At 30.9% G+C, this 17498-nt stretch overlaps 2 protein-coding genes across 2 annotated transcripts; both read right to left on the reverse strand.

Moving 5' to 3' along the window:
- Nucleotides 1–173: 173 nt before the first annotated feature.
- On the reverse strand, nucleotides 174–3710 carry LOC125068628 (26S proteasome regulatory subunit 6B). The gene is made up of 10 exons (XM_047677868.1): nucleotides 3569–3710; nucleotides 3401–3493; nucleotides 2949–3120; nucleotides 2468–2629; nucleotides 2002–2205; nucleotides 1564–1711; nucleotides 1392–1488; nucleotides 1218–1312; nucleotides 954–1112; nucleotides 174–327 (listed from the first exon to the last, which is right to left on the reverse strand). Exons 1-10 carry the CDS (start codon nucleotides 3599–3601, stop codon nucleotides 243–245), a joined length of 1248 nt encoding a protein of 415 aa, XP_047533824.1. The 5' UTR covers nucleotides 3602–3710; the 3' UTR covers nucleotides 174–242.
- A 2569-nt stretch (nucleotides 3711–6279) lies between these two features.
- Nucleotides 6280–7988, reverse strand: LOC125068684 (brachyurin-like). Its single transcript, XM_047677960.1, has 5 exons — nucleotides 7747–7988; nucleotides 7386–7659; nucleotides 7069–7167; nucleotides 6689–6882; nucleotides 6280–6429 (listed from the first exon to the last, which is right to left on the reverse strand). The coding sequence occupies exons 1-5, from the start codon at nucleotides 7963–7965 to the stop codon at nucleotides 6325–6327; spliced, it is 891 nt and encodes a 296-aa protein (XP_047533916.1). The 5' UTR covers nucleotides 7966–7988; the 3' UTR covers nucleotides 6280–6324.
- Between the last annotated feature and the right edge of the window lie 9510 nt (nucleotides 7989–17498).

Below are 17498 nucleotides of genomic sequence, written 5' to 3' on the forward strand. Positions count from 1 at the left end.
GGTAGCAACTTGTTATAAAAATAAAATTTGACTGACGCCAACATTTATGCCGGGGTAATAGTTATTTTCTGGTGTCATCTGAGTGACCTAATAATTTATATACGACTTAGTTACAATATTGTCTTGGGGTTACCTGTAGTATGCATTAATTGTATAAGAGTTGTTTTATAAATAAAAAAAATTACATAATTTTACAAGGTTTAATTTTTAATCAATTACTTCAAAATATTACAATTAAATACTTATTTGTAGAATTCATATTCACATTCATCTTTCTTGATATTGTTCTTATAACCCTTTTCAAAGTCTTTCGGAAGCACGATGTACCTATAACAGACATGAAATTATTTTTACTAGATATAAAAGTTTTTGCAATAAAAAAATTGCAAAGTTCTACAGTCGAGGAATATACTGTACATGTAGACATACATTTGTATCCTAATTGATTTTAACAACCAATGAGACAGGCGTCTAGGGATGTTGCAGGTACAATAATAGGTGCATTCTTTGTTTTGCTCTCATAAATCGTAGCACGGTAAATAAGAGGCGACCGAAATAAGTTTAAACGCAGGAACAGCGGCTTAATGTGCTTACAGAAGAGATGTTTCTAAAACTGGTAGCTGTTACTGTATTCCTTGAGATATCCGTCCACCATTTTAATTTATTGAACTGAACAGGTAGGTTGGCCAAGAATTCGGAATCAGCAGCCTACCTATTACATAATGACTAAAAATCATAGAAGATTAGGATCCAAGAATCCACTTATATATGTAAATATCATAATCGTTATATTGTCTAATATTTATTAAAAACAAGAGCAGAGAATGTAGTTTAAAAAATAAAAGTAATGATTTTGAAGCAAGTTTGTCTAATAATACAATTAACAAACACAATTCTGAAATTAATAAAATATTAACTTTGTATTCTATAAAAGCGTAATAATTAACATGTACCTGTTCTCCCTCACGGCGTGCATACCGGCCTCCTGGCAGATCGCATTAATGTCGGCACCTGACACACGTTCCGGACGCGCTACGAACTCCTCTAAGTCCACCTCTTCAGACAGATTCATCTTGGCCGTGATAGTCGAGAAGATTAGACGTTTCTGACGCCTAATAATAATAATTTTCTATAAGTATAGTTTAGTGACAGTTATTGTTTTGATTACGTGATGTATAATTTTTAGAATGAATAGATAATAGTAATATTGGTAATACCTGTCAGGGAGAGGAAATTCAATTTTCCTGTCAAGACGACCAGGTCTGAGCAGGGCAGGATCCAGAGTGTCAGCACGATTGGTAGCCATGATAACCTGCATGTTTATAAAATTATATAAACAAATATTGTCTTAATGTTATTGTTATTGTTTTTTTTTCCAAGATCCAACTCACTTTGACGTTAGTGGTTTGGTCGAAACCATCCATTTGATTGAGCAACTCCAGCAAGATTCTTTGCACTTCCCTGTCAGCACCAGTCTGTGCGTCAAATCTGTAAGCATTATGAAAAAATATTACAACATCATGTAATGCATACTTTTTAAATGTGTCAACAATTACAAATTACCTTTTAGTAGCAATGGCATCAATTTCATCAATGAAAATGATAGCAGGGCTGTTTTCTTTTGCGAGACGGAATACGTCACGTACCATACGCGGACCTTCGCCTAAATATTTCTGTACAAACTCAGATCCTACTACACGTATGAATGCAGCTGTAAAAAAAATATAGAAGGTTTTACTAGTAAAATATCTAATAAAATAGTTATTTGATTATTACAAAGAAACATATGGAAGAAGGTAAGTAATATATATTTGAATAAAAATCAACATCAACATTAAATAATTGATGATAATTTGAGTTTTGGTGCCACAATTAAAATAAAGTAATGTAAGAAATATTTTATTATAGAAAAAAAAAATTATGAAGTATTTTACTAATATTATTGTTTGTTGAATGTTTGTTTTGTGTGTGAATGACATTATGTACTACAAGATTACCTACCCGTAGTGTGATGGGCAACAGCCTTCGCTAACATGGTTTTACCACATCCTGGAGGACCGTACATGAGTACACCCCGGGGTGGCTCAATACCAATTTGCCTGTAAAGCTCTACATGGGTAAGTGGTAGTTCAACTGCCTCGCGGATTTCCTGCTTTTGAGTATCCATACCTCCAATATCTGAGTACTGGACATCTGGTTTCTCATCTGTGAAATAAAAATATTTACAATTAAGAAATTTGCTAACAGAAAATTCATCATGATTATACATCCATTCACACTAAATATTTGGCAAATTGTAATAACATTCTTTAACAGTTTATTGTTAAAATTTATTTTGACATATTTAACTTATTTATAAATCTCACTGATAATTTAAGTGAAGTAAAACCTTTTTTAATGCTGTTTATATTACTATAACTGTGCTAATGTTTGAAGACTTTTTAGTAATCATTAATCGAAGACATACCTGCTTGCAACATAGAAATGGAGCTATCGGCTTCTGGAGGCAAGACATCTACCAATGCATTCGAATGTTTGTGCAGAGCTACTGATGCCGAAGGCTTTAACAACTCTCTGTCTATTGTAGACAGAATACGTACATAGTAATTTGAGCCGGTTGTACTTCCAACTGTGAAAAAAAATTACTAATTACACTCAAGAGACAATTAATACACATGTTATACAGTGATAACAGGTTACTATTACGGACAATCCGAATATTTTGGGTTGATACAGTTACGAGTATTCAATTATTTAGAAATTGTGTTAAAAAATATTAAAACTTAACAATTTCATTGTATTTGTAGGCTATTTATAGTATAAGCTTTAATCTTAGAAAAAAATCGAAAAGCCTTTACAAACACAACAATAACCCAGACAGGGCTTCAACAAGCCTACTAAGAGAAGTTAACTGTTTTGGGAAAATAATAATTTACAAGTGAATGTACCTATTCCAGTATTTTGATCAACTGCTTCAAGGAACTGCCCAATCACAAGAGGAACAGATTGAATTCTTTTAACCTCTTCTTGAGCATGTAGATATTCTTTTTTCAGATTCCTTTGTTCATCTTTTATGTATTCTTCTTGCACTTCTAAAAACTCTAACATGCGTTGCAATTTCTGCAATCCATCAATATAATTAATATTCGACAAGACAAATAAGTTACAAAATCGTAAAGTCTTGGTTAAAATTTAAATTATTTTAAATATGATAAAAATATATTTGTAAATATGATTTTTACATTTCAGTATGAATAATGAAGTTGTTTTTTGTATTTATTTTAGTTCTTTAATATAAACACTCAAGATGAACTAAAATGGCATCATATAAGACATCAATCAAAATTGGTTTCAATAACACAAAAGCGACCATTTTTTCTATTCAAAATGATTAAGTTACCTTATATTTAGTATATAGATCTTCAGATTCCAATTCTTCAAAGGATTGGGGGCCTGCAAATGAAAGTCCTTTTGTGTCGGTGACTTGGTCATCCTACAAAAATAAATATTCGAAATAAAATATTGCAATAAGCATTACACAAAATACATTTCAATATTGCTATAATACCTTTTCAGGGAGTACGATGCCAATCTCTTCCATTTTATTAATAATTACTCTGGGCCAACGAAATACGAATACTGTTTTGAGTTTTGACTTCAGAGCAGATATATTTTAATTGTCAAAATATTACGCCGTCATGGTGTTACTGTCAATAGTCATTCAAACCACAGATAATTTTCTGTTAAATCTCTCACAGACTATGTCCAATAGATCTATTGATAAATTGATAAGCTATTGATATCCTCTAAGTTTTATTGAAAGTTATAAATTAAAAAAATACAATTATTAAATTAATTCAAAGTTAAAGTATATACAAGTAGAAAGGTAAAAACAATCTGGCGGATAATAGTTTACGAATGATGTTTTTGTTTTGGAGCACTTTTTAATTCTAATTTCTTGGTATATAAGAAAGCGGCTGATACTGGTCACACAATCACTGATGCTGGTGCAGGTGCTAATCATGCCATAGCGCTGGAGGTCAATTATCCTATAAACATAATTTAAAGGATAATTAATTGATAATATTAAGGTTAGAATTACAATATTTATTTTTGCTAATATCTCAGGAGCAGATTAGTTTAGGTTAGGAGTCAGATCGAGAAGGCCAAACAGAGTTAGTGACGAGTCTAAAACAATTTACTCTATTTTATGAACGGAAGATGATTTGGCTGAGTGTCATTCAGGCCGTTTGTTAAACAGCACCGTTTAGTAAAGTGGCTAGGCGTTTAATTGAATGGCTAATTTCACTGTGTAATGGCTGTCACTATATATCTTCAGAACGATTCAACTATTGAACTATTTAAAGAAAAATATAAGTGAGTGCCAAAATCTATGGGTCTATGCAATACAGTTCAATGACATTGATGGTAACTGACTGATTGTCTGAGGGAACGGACAAAAGCATTTAATCCGGCTTCCCAAAGTATATTGATTCTACATTATATTGATACAGTGTATCAGGATATTTATTAGGATGATTCCAGGCATATTTAAGAAACCATTTTTTTGTGGTGTGTAAAAAACGTGTTTCTCAGAGCTCACACTTGGGTCCTAATCTTTACTGTATAATTGTAAATTATATTATTGTTTTTTAAACGCCTTTTATGTATGCTGTTGATTTAAAAAATATAAGAATTGTAATTTTACTTATTAAAGCTAAATAATCTCTCACAAAGAGATATGAATAAATTGATATACTGGTGCACTAAAAACAGTCTTACTTAATTAAAAAAAAAAAAAACAATAGACAGGATATCTAAACAATTCCTGAATATTGATTGGAAAAGTATTACATTCTCTATATTTAAGGTTAACATATAAATATCAATTGTCGATTCATTATTTTACTTTATACGATCTTAAAGTGAAATAATTATGTTGAAAATTTAAAAACACAGGTCAAATCTAAGCAAAAATAAAATAATACTACTTTTCAGGCGTCAAGAGTTCAGTGGTAATACTTTAAGTGGCAATTAATATTTAATTTTCGGGTTCGTTTAATTATCTTCAATGGTAAAATGGATTGTTGATTTATCCGAGAAGAAACAACTGAAAACCCTATAATGACTTATATTATATAATAACTTATAGAATAGGTATTATTATTATTTTTTTAATTGTATAAACCAAGATTGCACTTTTCTGACTGTATCTCTGCTTACTTATTTTTTACTACTTCACCGATTTCGATACAGACTTTACTAATAGAAAGAGTGATCAATGAAGACGGTTTGTGTCTATAATTTTTACAAGCTATTTGTTATCTACAATCGATTAATCAAATGATCAAATCAAATAGAGTGTGCTTCTCCTGCTTCGTGTTACACACTTCCGTCCCTTTCTACGAAACCAATTCCAAAAAGATGAGCCGAGATGGCCCAGTGGTTAGAACGCGTGCATCTTAATCGATGATTTCAGGTTCAAACCCAGGCAGGCACCACTGAATTTTCATGTGCTTAATTTGTGTTTATAATTCATCTCGTGCTCGGCGGTGAAGGAAAACATCGTGAGGAAACCTGCATGTGTCTAATTTCAATGAAATTCTGCCACATGTGTATTCCACCAACCCGCATTGGATCAGCGTGGTGGAATATGCTCCAAACCTTAGCCCAGCAGTGGGAAATTTACAGGCTGCTAATGTAATTCCAAAAATTGCAGGAAAGATGTTTACTCATCTAAAATTGCACATGAATTTTAACATACTAAATAAAGTAGCAGAAATATTCGTGTAAAGCAAGCAAAATGCATCTTGACGTAAGTTCTTCGAGATAGACGAAAAATAAAAAAATAGATAAAAGATATACGAAAGACAAATGAAAAGGGGTTTTAGACGATCACTTAAAAGAAGGTGAATGCGGAGAAATGTTTAATAAATTAATACTATATATAAATAAATTAAGTCAATCCGATTTTAGAGATGGACGTAGAATTAAAAAACTTTGCCGCAAGTGATTAGAGATATACATGAGGCATCTAAACAGTTTTAATTCTGATTGACTTCTGTAAATGATGATGATCATAATTTGAACACGCATTCCTGTGAATTTTCTGCTAAACCATAAATAAAAACACAGGTAAATAAATTGCAAAGTTCCATACGGAATCGAAAGCAGAAACAATATACTTTACTGGACTGTATTTTATTATTGATATAATTTCTATTAATTTTTTTTTATTTGGTAGATGGATAGATCTTTGAAAGAAAATAAATTCACTTATTATTTGTTAGGCATTTTATTAAAACTTATCCGTAATATTTTATCTTAAAGATTTTCGTGGATGAAATCAAGGAACGATGACACTCTGACAAATGCAGCGGGCATACCAATTTCACAGCCAAAAACAGATCCGAAGGAAGTTACACCAATCTAAAAAAAGGTTTAAGCATCAAATGAAATAATATATAAAGCCTTACTAAGTATAAAAATAGACATATTAATACCGTAGAAAAAAATGTTAAAGAGAAGTCTCTTTTTTTCGAAACCAGTATAAATCATAAAATAAATAAAAAAATTATATAAAATAAAAGTTTTCATTATTAAGTAAGCTAATTTACGTAAGGATTTTTAGTACATATGTGTACATTTGAGTGTTTTTTTAATTTTAAAATACAGAATGCAGACTAACCAATAATGGTGTGTCATTCCTATAAACAACGAGAGGACCACCAGAGTCTCCTCTGCAGGTGCTAGTGCCTCCGGCAGTTCTTGTGCAAATATTTGATGGTCGGATAGCCGTTGGATAAGCCAGTGAGCACAAAAAATTTGGAATGACATCCATGGTGACATGACTCAAAAACTGGTCCGCAGAAATACCACCACCTGAAAATGTTTTTTTTTAATATAAAAAAAATATACTTTTGTCGAAAATTAGTAAATTGGCTTTGAAGCAATCAACTTTTTGATTAGAAGATATGATATCTTAATAAAAATATATTATCAATCGATTGAAAGGTATCTGTTGCATAAAATACTCTATAACTTATCACATATTGTAAATTCTCTCACCATCTTTAGTTATTCCAAAACCGGAAGCAATTGCAGCTTCTCCGACAAAGTCTTCTGTACTAAGAGATCCAGTAGGTAAAGCAATCGTTCCAATGGTCTCTAAAATATATATTTTTTAATTAAAGAAACAGTTAAAAACAATATACATAAATAAGGTCCAAGTCTGAAAATACTAGTAATACTAATAATAATAATACTATTTAATTAAATTATATAAAAAATACTAGTTTTTGGATTGTACTGTATGTATTGAAATTAAAAGGAAGCTCACTTTTTGACTCGGATATTAAACTACAAAATTTTACTAAATAACATACCAGATAGTTGTACATTTCTAGGCAGCCGGATGACAGCAATGTCATTTAAAATGAATAGTGGAAACCAGTGAGGGTGCATTTCGACATCAGTACTCTCAATTCTTGTACCACCGCTGAAGAGGAGGATAGATTCGAGAACAACGGTTACTCTCCAAGCTTGGTTCCTGCCATCATACCAGCAGTGAGCCGCGGTCAAGACACGATTAGGGGTGATAAGGGAACCACCACACACACCTCTGCCAGTGATGCCGATGATATCGCTAATCAAACCGGCCTGTTTAACGAAGAAAATATATTCATTATATTTCGGAGATTTATACAATGTAATTCAATAAATAATTTTAAAAATATTAAACACTACCTGATATTTGAATTGTCCTACAGCAGCGGGAGATCCTCCAACAATTTTTGCAGATGGTGTTCTTAAGTAGTCTTCTTCAGCCTTTTGAATTCTTTCACCTTCGGGGATACCGTATTTTGTTAAGTATCCATAGGCGGGGTTTACGTCAGACAAGTCCTGGGGGTATGACTTGGCTGAAACGTAAGCGATAAAAGACACAAGTACCACTGCTAATTTCATTGTGGAAGGAGTAAATGGGTCCCTTCGAGTAATACAACATCTCTTATATACCTTGGCCCCTTTAGATAATTTTTAGATTATAAAAATAATTAAACAGATAAAAGCGATAAATACACAGCTTAGTAAATAAGATGATAATACGAATGAAAATTAATAATGTTGTAAAATGAAATTAATGCAACAGGCCTCTTTTTTTTCTGTTAAAACAAAACAAAGTGTAATGTACGTATTTTAAGTATCGATAATTTTATCTAGATTTAAGTTAAGCTAAAAGATTGTCTCACGTTTGCCGGAACAGATAAAAACTAAAAAGAAAATATACACATGAAAAATACAAACCCATGATAAGCTTACAAAAATATTAAAATCACATACCTGCATTAGAGGAACATTATCTTAATTACTATATTATATAAATAATTAATAATATGATATATTTTTTTAATACCACAATCAAAGATTAAATATCTGATTTGGGATTACCTAAATATGTATTTCATCATTTATTATAACGATACTTACCTAGAATTTTGTAATGCTATATAAATCCGCGGATTAAATATTTTCGTCATTAAAATGACATTGTCGTCAAAATCTATGTGATTAAACAATTGAATATGTTTTTATAATAGATAATAGGATTCTGAATATTTTTTATATCTCAAAACAAGTTACTGCAAAAATAAATATAGAATATATTCGTGACTCGTGCGTACATACATTGATAGGCATTTGATAATCGAAAGATAAGCATCGAAAGAGCTCAATGTTTATTTCAATTTTATTATATTTCTCAAATTATTAGATAGAAGATGAGTTTTTAAGTAATAATAAAATAACAAAAAGCGTTTTAGTAATTGAGAAATGAAACCAAAAACTATAAAAAAAATATATATTTATAGTAACATTTTAAATGTTAAATTTATGGTTGTATATAACCTTATAATACACAAAATTTGGCCTGTATTATTCATAAGCAGGCAATTACAGTACACACAGAATATTTGATCTTGTTATACTTTTTCAAATTTAGCAGTATATTCTGTAAGCATTTTCGATTTACGAATAATTCCCGTTAAAAAGTGATGTGGGTGAAATGCCTGGTTTTGGATATTTTCTTTAATACCCATGAAACAATTTAAATAAAAATTAAAACATACATGTATTTTTATTTACAATGCGACCTTCCATTTATTTATTGCGAAAATAAATATTATTTACCGCTATTTCAATGTATTATGCAGTTATCCAATCAAGTTAACTCAAAGTTAAAAAATGTTTATTTTACGTGACTGCCATTTGCGTTGAGCGTCACAAACAATGATTCAGTGCCCCATAATTCACACAAGGGAGTGTCAATCAAACTACCATTTAGAAGTCGAACCGCTTTACTGTCTTCATAACATGATCTCTCAAACATTCCCGACTCGACTCGACTAAGACCCCTACGGACTACTGAGCGGTCTAACTGGCAATATAGGTTAGCCGATGTTATATTATGTTTTTTTTTATTTACTTTTTATTTAATAAATTGTGAATAGGACGTAACCTACTTTTATTTAGAAAACACCAAATGTTTCGTATATAATTTTTTTAAAGATTATAACAAGATACTAAACAAAATTAAAATAAATATTCTTCGGAAATGGTGCTAGTTTTAGAATACTGAATGTATTCTAAAACTAGTATGTAAACACTAAATCAGCACATATCTAGTCCAGCCAGTCCAGGTAATGTTTAGTCTCACATGTCCAATATATCTGAATGACGAAAGTACAATGAGCCTTGATTGGCGCCGGCTGAGGCTGTCTTAAAGGCGGATATGTAAGCGAAAGCTAGAGGTGTATAGAACTCAACTATCGATACGATCATGACGTCCGCCGGGACGCAATTTGAACTGCACGTTATCAATTTTGATATCGATCTTTAATGAACTAACGGTGACATAGATGAGAATCTTGAGAAATTTGAAATTAACGATGACTGAAATTGTTTAAGTTATGAAATAACAATTCAAATTGTTATTAAACTAATTGAATTGTTTATAAACTGATTGATTGAAAAGTATTATATATGAATTGCGAAAGTTTTTGTGTGAATCACGCTTGAAGGACTTTCTATTTTCATTGTCGTGATACCCATCGAATACTTTTTATTGTTAATTTTTAATTAAGCGAACATCGTTATATTTAAAAAAAAATAACCTCATAATTATCTTCATACCAACTCATTAACATATAACTGCCTATGGTACCTAATGATTAAATATATCTTTACTTAAAGCTTAAGCGTTTTTTAACTTAGCTTGTAATTGATTAATATCACAAAATTTTACTCAGACAATATCTAAAATAATATATATTGACGGAACAAAATATATTTTCACGCGGCCACATCACAGTCAAAGTCCAAGTCAAAATCTTTAATCAATATACGTAGAAGTGTATTACTTGCTTATTCATTACCAGAAATCTGTCACTATTTCGAAAATAAACACTATGGATATGAGAAGAACAGGCGAAAGAATGCTAGCAAAAAAATACACATATTACTATAAAATTGAAGACAAACGTTTACTTTAATTTTAAGACGTTTTTTGATAATTTTATAAGACTATATGATCAGCAAGAGAGTTCCAGAGACGTGTACCGACTTGTAAGTTCCAGTGCGGTAAGAGCAGGGAATGATTTGCCAAAGAAAACTATCTCGTAAAATGCATCGCTTAGCTATTTGGCTCTTTAGGACAATATATCTTAAGAAATTAATGTAAGTAAAGAAACTATGATAACCATTCTTCAAAGTACATATTTTTTATAAGGCATACAAATTTTATATTATACGATTACCAATAGCACCGAAAGCTTAAGGCATATTTGCTCCAAGATGTAGAAACTTCAAAACAAAAATAGTTTAGTGGGCAACGTGCCTAAGTCGTAATAAAGACTGGTTGTTACGATATTCATGCAGTAGGAGTGCAGAGCTGTGTATCAATGATTTTTTAAAGAGCGACCAGTACTGTTCAGCGCTTTCTCGTTTATTGATTATTCGGACAGAATACATAAATACGAATAAAATTTTACCATAAAATCTTTTAAACGCTTACTATTACTGGCAACAATTTTAAAATAATAACAATCTGCGATCTATTTCACTTTATTTTTTATGATATCGTTCACTATTTTCTTATAAAAATCTTGTACTTTAATATATTTTAAAGTAAACCTTAATATTTTATTTCTATATAATGATATATAAATGCAAATTATGAATCAATAGAAGGTTCACCGTATTGAAAAACATTATGGTAATGAAAACCCACGACTACATTAAAACACTTAAAATCATAATACATATAGAGAATCTTCATAAAAAAATACATAGAATAACGTGTAAAGCACATTTTTATAAAAGATGTCGTATCAAAATATATTTATAATTAAAAGTGGATTGAAGTTATTTAAATTTATGGCATTTTAATTTAAAAATAGCTATGCGTTCCATAGTCAACTAAAGACATTTCTTTAAGCAAGCCAGAGTTTTAATAGGGGCGTACATTGCTCTACTTGGCGATTAAAACCCGCCCTGTGCGCCAATTATCGCGCTAATTAAATTTACGCTCTATGACTAATTTATTCGATAAAATTTTTAGCGACCGACTGGACTCGCGGGGCTAAAATGTCACCAAGATTATATATATATTTAAATTTTACACTTTGAAAAAATTTAAAAGTGACGCTTGCTTCAAATGCTGAAATATATTTAAAAACCAATAGGGCCAACCATATTTTAATAAAGACTCTACTCAAAATGAAAATTTGTTCATTGTAAGCAGTTCGTTGTTGTTGATGTTTTATTTTAGAAATAATCGTAATATTATGTTTCACAAAAAATATTTTATATGTTGTCTTTCCGTTTAATTCGTTTTATGCGTCAGAGTTGGCAATGTGGCAATGATGACGCTGGGTTACGTGCTGATTCTAATTGGCGCCGCTGTTCGGTGGCGTCGGCCCGTGCCGCATGCGAACCCATTACCAGCCCTAGTGTTAACTAGTGCGCTTACGAGTACTTTGTTTACACCTTCATCGCTTTTAAGTGAAAATAATTATTTCCTAAGCATATTCCCAGACGGTTCTTTATCTAGAGTATTTATATGTACAGTCGTACCTTAAATAAACAATTACAAGTTTTGGAACGTTTTATTTATATCTTTATAAGATATTTTAGTATCATGATTCATGTCGTAACTACATATACGTAATATTCTTTTAAAAAACTAAGAACATGATTTGCTGAAGTATTTACTATGTATTCATATTATTTGATTTGGATGTATTTTGTAAAATACGTGAGATTCTATAATAGTCGAGCCAAAATAGTATTCGACGATCGGTCGACATCTGGAAATGCATTGCAGTGGTGAGCTTAGGCATTAATCGAATTTCGCTCTTACAAGTATGCGTTCATGTTACTGGTGCGCTCGAGTTTAGTTCGATACTTGCACGGATTACTCGATACTCGATATCGACTTGAGATGACTACGACTGCACGATGTCAAGAGGCTGTGAGGATCAACGCAATGCGATACACGATCAGTACATGGAAACACTTCATTGATGTAACAGTGGTTGATTTTGGGGTTCGGGTTAACAAACTTTGATTCTCAACAACCATGTCATACAATATCGATGAACTTCTATTATAAGAAGTACTATCACCTCCAGTTAAAAACTTATGGTTTACTAAGTAGTTATATATATATAAATATTCTGTATAAAACATTCCTATAGAATCTTCTAAATGCAGTCCCGAAGTATAGATTGAAAGCAACCAACAAGCTTTATAGTTATACATAAAATTGAAATAAAAAAAAATGGCCAAACTATATTGAATGGTCAAACTTTTGTTTTAAACTCGTATAAAAATCTACATATGGTCGAACAGATTTCGGATCAAATTCGCTTCGCTTTTCGAAAGGGTTTTGGTATATTTTCTGTATGAAGGCCGTTTTCCGTCATCAACACTTTACGAAATTTAAACGTATTAATGTGTTAAAAGGATGTCCATTAGAGGATTAAATTCTTTTACCTCTTCCATTACCGTTTTATGAGGTGCATCTAAAAGCACTTAACTTGTAAAATTTATAATATTGCCCAATATGGATATGACAGTTAATATAAAATTATTGCTTTATTATAAATTTGGTTAAACACAAGTGGATTTAAGTCATCAATAATATGAAAAATATTGTTGTTTACGTATTAATTCAATTTTATAAACTTATAAAACAATTTATAAAAAAGTTTTCATAAATATTATTGAATAATACGATTAGTTGTAATTTGTTTGAAGAATTTATCATATTCTAAAGTTATGTAGCGAACATTTCAACTGTCTTTTTATTCCTTATGGCTTAAATAGATATGGTGTTACATTGTATATATGATAGAAGCGATATCGTGTGCGTGCTAACGTTGTCGCTGCAAAGATTATCCCGACGTGAACCCGGGCTTACCCATAGTTTACACATAACTGTATCGATCCCATGGCATGTGACTGACGGCTCAGGGGATAATTGAGTCAGACAACGATATTTTGTTGACGATTTTGACACTCCACGTCTGCAAAAAAATATACATATTCTCCGATTTTGTCGCGGGGAGATATGCAGACCGAAAATACGCCATACATATATTGTGAGGTTTGTTATAAATATATTCTTAAAATAACTAATTTATTATTTACTTAATTTACTGACTGAATGAAGATTCATTAAGTTGTTAAATTCTAAGTAGATCAAGGTTAAAGGTGATGACAAAAACTTATCATAAAATTACTTATAATTCACTTAAGATCATGTAATATGTATATGTGATACTAAAAAAAAACCATAAAAAAACTTTATATTAATTTTAAATAAACCTAATTGTAATAAATAAATGTATAAAAACAGTATTATGATGTCGTTGTAGGTGGTTGTTTATTAATATATTTACGTAATTTAAATGGTGCTAATTCATTAAAAACTTAAACTAGGCGTACGTATTCAAGTACGTGAAAAACGATTGAAAAATAATTTTATTTAAATGTAACGAACGTGACACGGTCGCGGACATTAACGTCGCCGAACTAAATAACGTTAGAGCACCCTTGTTACTGCAATTACGTGGCAGTTAAAGCTTATCGCCTACATAATACGACACGATTGCACATTCGACACGATATTTCGCGTTACTGACTCAACTTACCGAGTTAATAGACTACTTACATTGCTTGTATCGTTATTCTAGGAGATTTTTAGCACTTCAAGTTTATAATAAAATAATAAATATCCAGTCGTATCCAAGCATTATCCACTGGAATTTGATTACCGAAACCACAGAGAAAATCAAGAATAATAAGTATGTAACGTTTTTTTATAACATATTTTAATAATAAGTCAGTATAGATAAATTCGTAAACGTATTTTTGTAAAGAATCGTTTTCATCTGTCCTCAATTTATGTTGTCCGGCAAGACGGTAATTTGACACAGCCGAAAATATTAGATGCAGTACCAACTGTTCCACGAGATTCCAACACGGAAATGTACAAACAGCTTTCCAATTTGACAGTAAAAACAAATAGCATTTATTCGTACGTACCAGGAATTGAACCTAGGACTAAGTAATTTGTAGCGTCATTTGCGTCACTTGACCAATAAAGCAGCTTGAAGAAAAATATTTAAATAACAAATTATTTAGCAAAACGTCAGTGTAACCAATGTCGGTTATTTTATTCTCTTCATAATTAGATCTGTGGTATTAAAAATATTATTGGTTATATAAATTATAAGTTAAGCTTAAGTCCTTTCGGAATAACATCGTAAAAATGACGTTAGGTAGCGTAAAAGCTTTGGGTTTAACTGATGTCTGGCTGATTTAAACAAGTTTTCAGTGGTTGAACTGCCTAAATGTCCAGCCGGTTAAGTATTCATCCGGATTTAGCATCACGCGACAGTTAAAAACATCAATCGAGCGCCGGCCGCCCCTTCTGGTTTTTGCGTCTGCGATTTTATGTTATTATTTCGAATGCTCTAAATGTTTGATTTATAACATTGCTTACATTTTAATATACTAAAAGAATAATAATTAATTACTAGTTTTTGTTAAGTGGTCGAAATTACCACCCTGTGGTGGACCATAATCATTATACAAAATTTGACTAAAACAAATTTTTAAGTTAATTTTTTTTAATTTACAATACCAAAGTCTCACATTGTCTGCCAAACACAAAAAAGAACATTGGTTGATAAACAGAGTACGAAAAAATACTGAACTGTTTCGTCATCGCTTATTTAATTATGAATTCTGATCAAAGTATATTTTAAATATTTTATTCATGTAATATTAAATAAATATGACATTAACAAACCTAATTTGTTAATAATTCAGTTATAATATAGGGAAATCAGTGCTAAGAGGGGTTCAGAACTGTGTCTCTGGTCTCCCGTGAGTGCTTCCACTTGTCTCGCCAACTTAGTTCCGACGGCAACTGAATTAAATAGTTTCCTATGGAAACTGGGTTGTCGTAAACAATTTGCTTCACATTATACATGGTAGATGGCATGTTGCTTTATACACGTGTATACAACAAATGAATGTATACATGCGTGTAGCTGCTCGTAAACAGCCTTTTATTTCGTACTGCATATAAATTGAATATTTTGAGTAAAGTGAGAACAGTAAACAGGATGCTAATAATAATTTATAACTTTTGTAATTGTTTTTAATAAAAATATTCATTTTAGTTATATCTTAGCCTTGAAGTAAATCATTATAATGACAATAATAAATGAATGACATTAATAGTATGAGGTATTTTTATGTTTGAAATTAATGATACGTTGACTTTATAAACGTAATTTAGTTGACGGTATTTTGTCAGTGTTATTATTTTATAAAAATTATCTCCTTGAGTATTTTACTTGTTTTACGTTGTTGTTATGAGTAAAATGAATAATTTAATTAATTATATTTATTCTTTTGCACTTTTACCTAAAGGAATATTACTATTTGGCCGATCTCTATGTTTCAAAACCAGACCCATTAGTGAAGTTAAATTAAAGGCATATCGACTTGCGTGTATGGCATTAGCACTGATGTTGCTTGATTAAATAATTTATGACGTCATAATCATGTAACTACATACGTGCTACTTATTTAGTTCAAAACGAGAAGATTTTTTTTGACAAAGAAATTTTAACAAGTTTATATCAATATTTAAGTGAATAAATTTTGATATTTGTTTCTAGGTTGAATACTGTATTGATTTTGAATATAATACTCAAATATGCTTAATGTAACTTTATTGATCTTTAAGATAGTAAACGATAAGGTTTTTACGTAATTTCTCCATTACCATTTACAGTTACAGATAAGTGTAAATATATATTGAAATTATATTTATATTAACTTGTAATGTATTTAAAGATATTTTTTGAATTATAACAAAGGTTTGTGAAGCATTATTTCTTTTTCAAATGTAATAATGTCATAAGTTTTATAACAGATAACGGCTAAAGCTTTGAAAGTTACGCATTGTATCCCTTGAACTTAAACCCTTTGCAAATCCGGTCACAGGAGACACGCGCTTGATATATCGGGGGGTTACTAATGAATGATGATAAATTGTTTTGACGTTCTATGTTGCCTGTTTGAAGTACAGAACTAAGTTTGTGGCCATGTCTTTCAGTTAAGTAAGTAATAGACTCCATGGAGGCCAATTTATCGATTGCATAATAGGTTTTGTCTGAGCATGTGCGTGATCATTTCTGAAATGTCATATTTAATTTATTATGTATTATGGATGAATTATTTGATCGAATACGTAAAATATTAAGCTAACTTTATCAACGAAATAACAGAATAGCTTTAAAAAAATGATATATTGAAAACAAAAACCTTTCAACTTTTAAGTAGGATACGAAGCTTAATCCAACATACGGCTGCACTGTGAGTCAGGGGATATAGATATCTCATACGTTTTCAGATTTATGCATTTTTCCTTGGCATGTTTTATTTTTGCGCTGAATATGAGTTAAAAACACAAAGATAGAAATTAATAAATTAAGTAATGCTTGTTAGGATTAAGACGCGATCTTTGGTTAAGGTTATAGATTCAGTCTGGAAATGTTATTGTTAAATAATATAGAAATAAAAATGTATTAAAAATAACATTAAACTACTCAAATAATGTGCGTTTAGTTTGCACCCGAACGACTTCCGACATCCGAAATTCAAAACGTCCCTACCCAGTATATCCCACAAGGAAGTTGGTGCAGTGCTCGCATGACTGGACATTACCCGGGTAACCACTTAGAGCGGAATAGTTTTCAATGAGTAATGACGGTAAGGAGCCCGGCCTAGGTCAATAGATGACCGAGGGAGACATTTCTACTCGTAAGTCGTTTATGTTGCAAGCAATGCACTGCAATGATAGCAAAAAATAACTTTATAGAATATTTCAATGCGGCATTTAAAAGGTTTCACAATTGTTT

This window comes from Vanessa atalanta, chromosome 14 (assembly GCF_905147765.1).
Source record: "Vanessa atalanta chromosome 14, ilVanAtal1.2, whole genome shotgun sequence".
NCBI lineage: Eukaryota > Metazoa > Arthropoda > Insecta > Lepidoptera > Nymphalidae > Vanessa > Vanessa atalanta.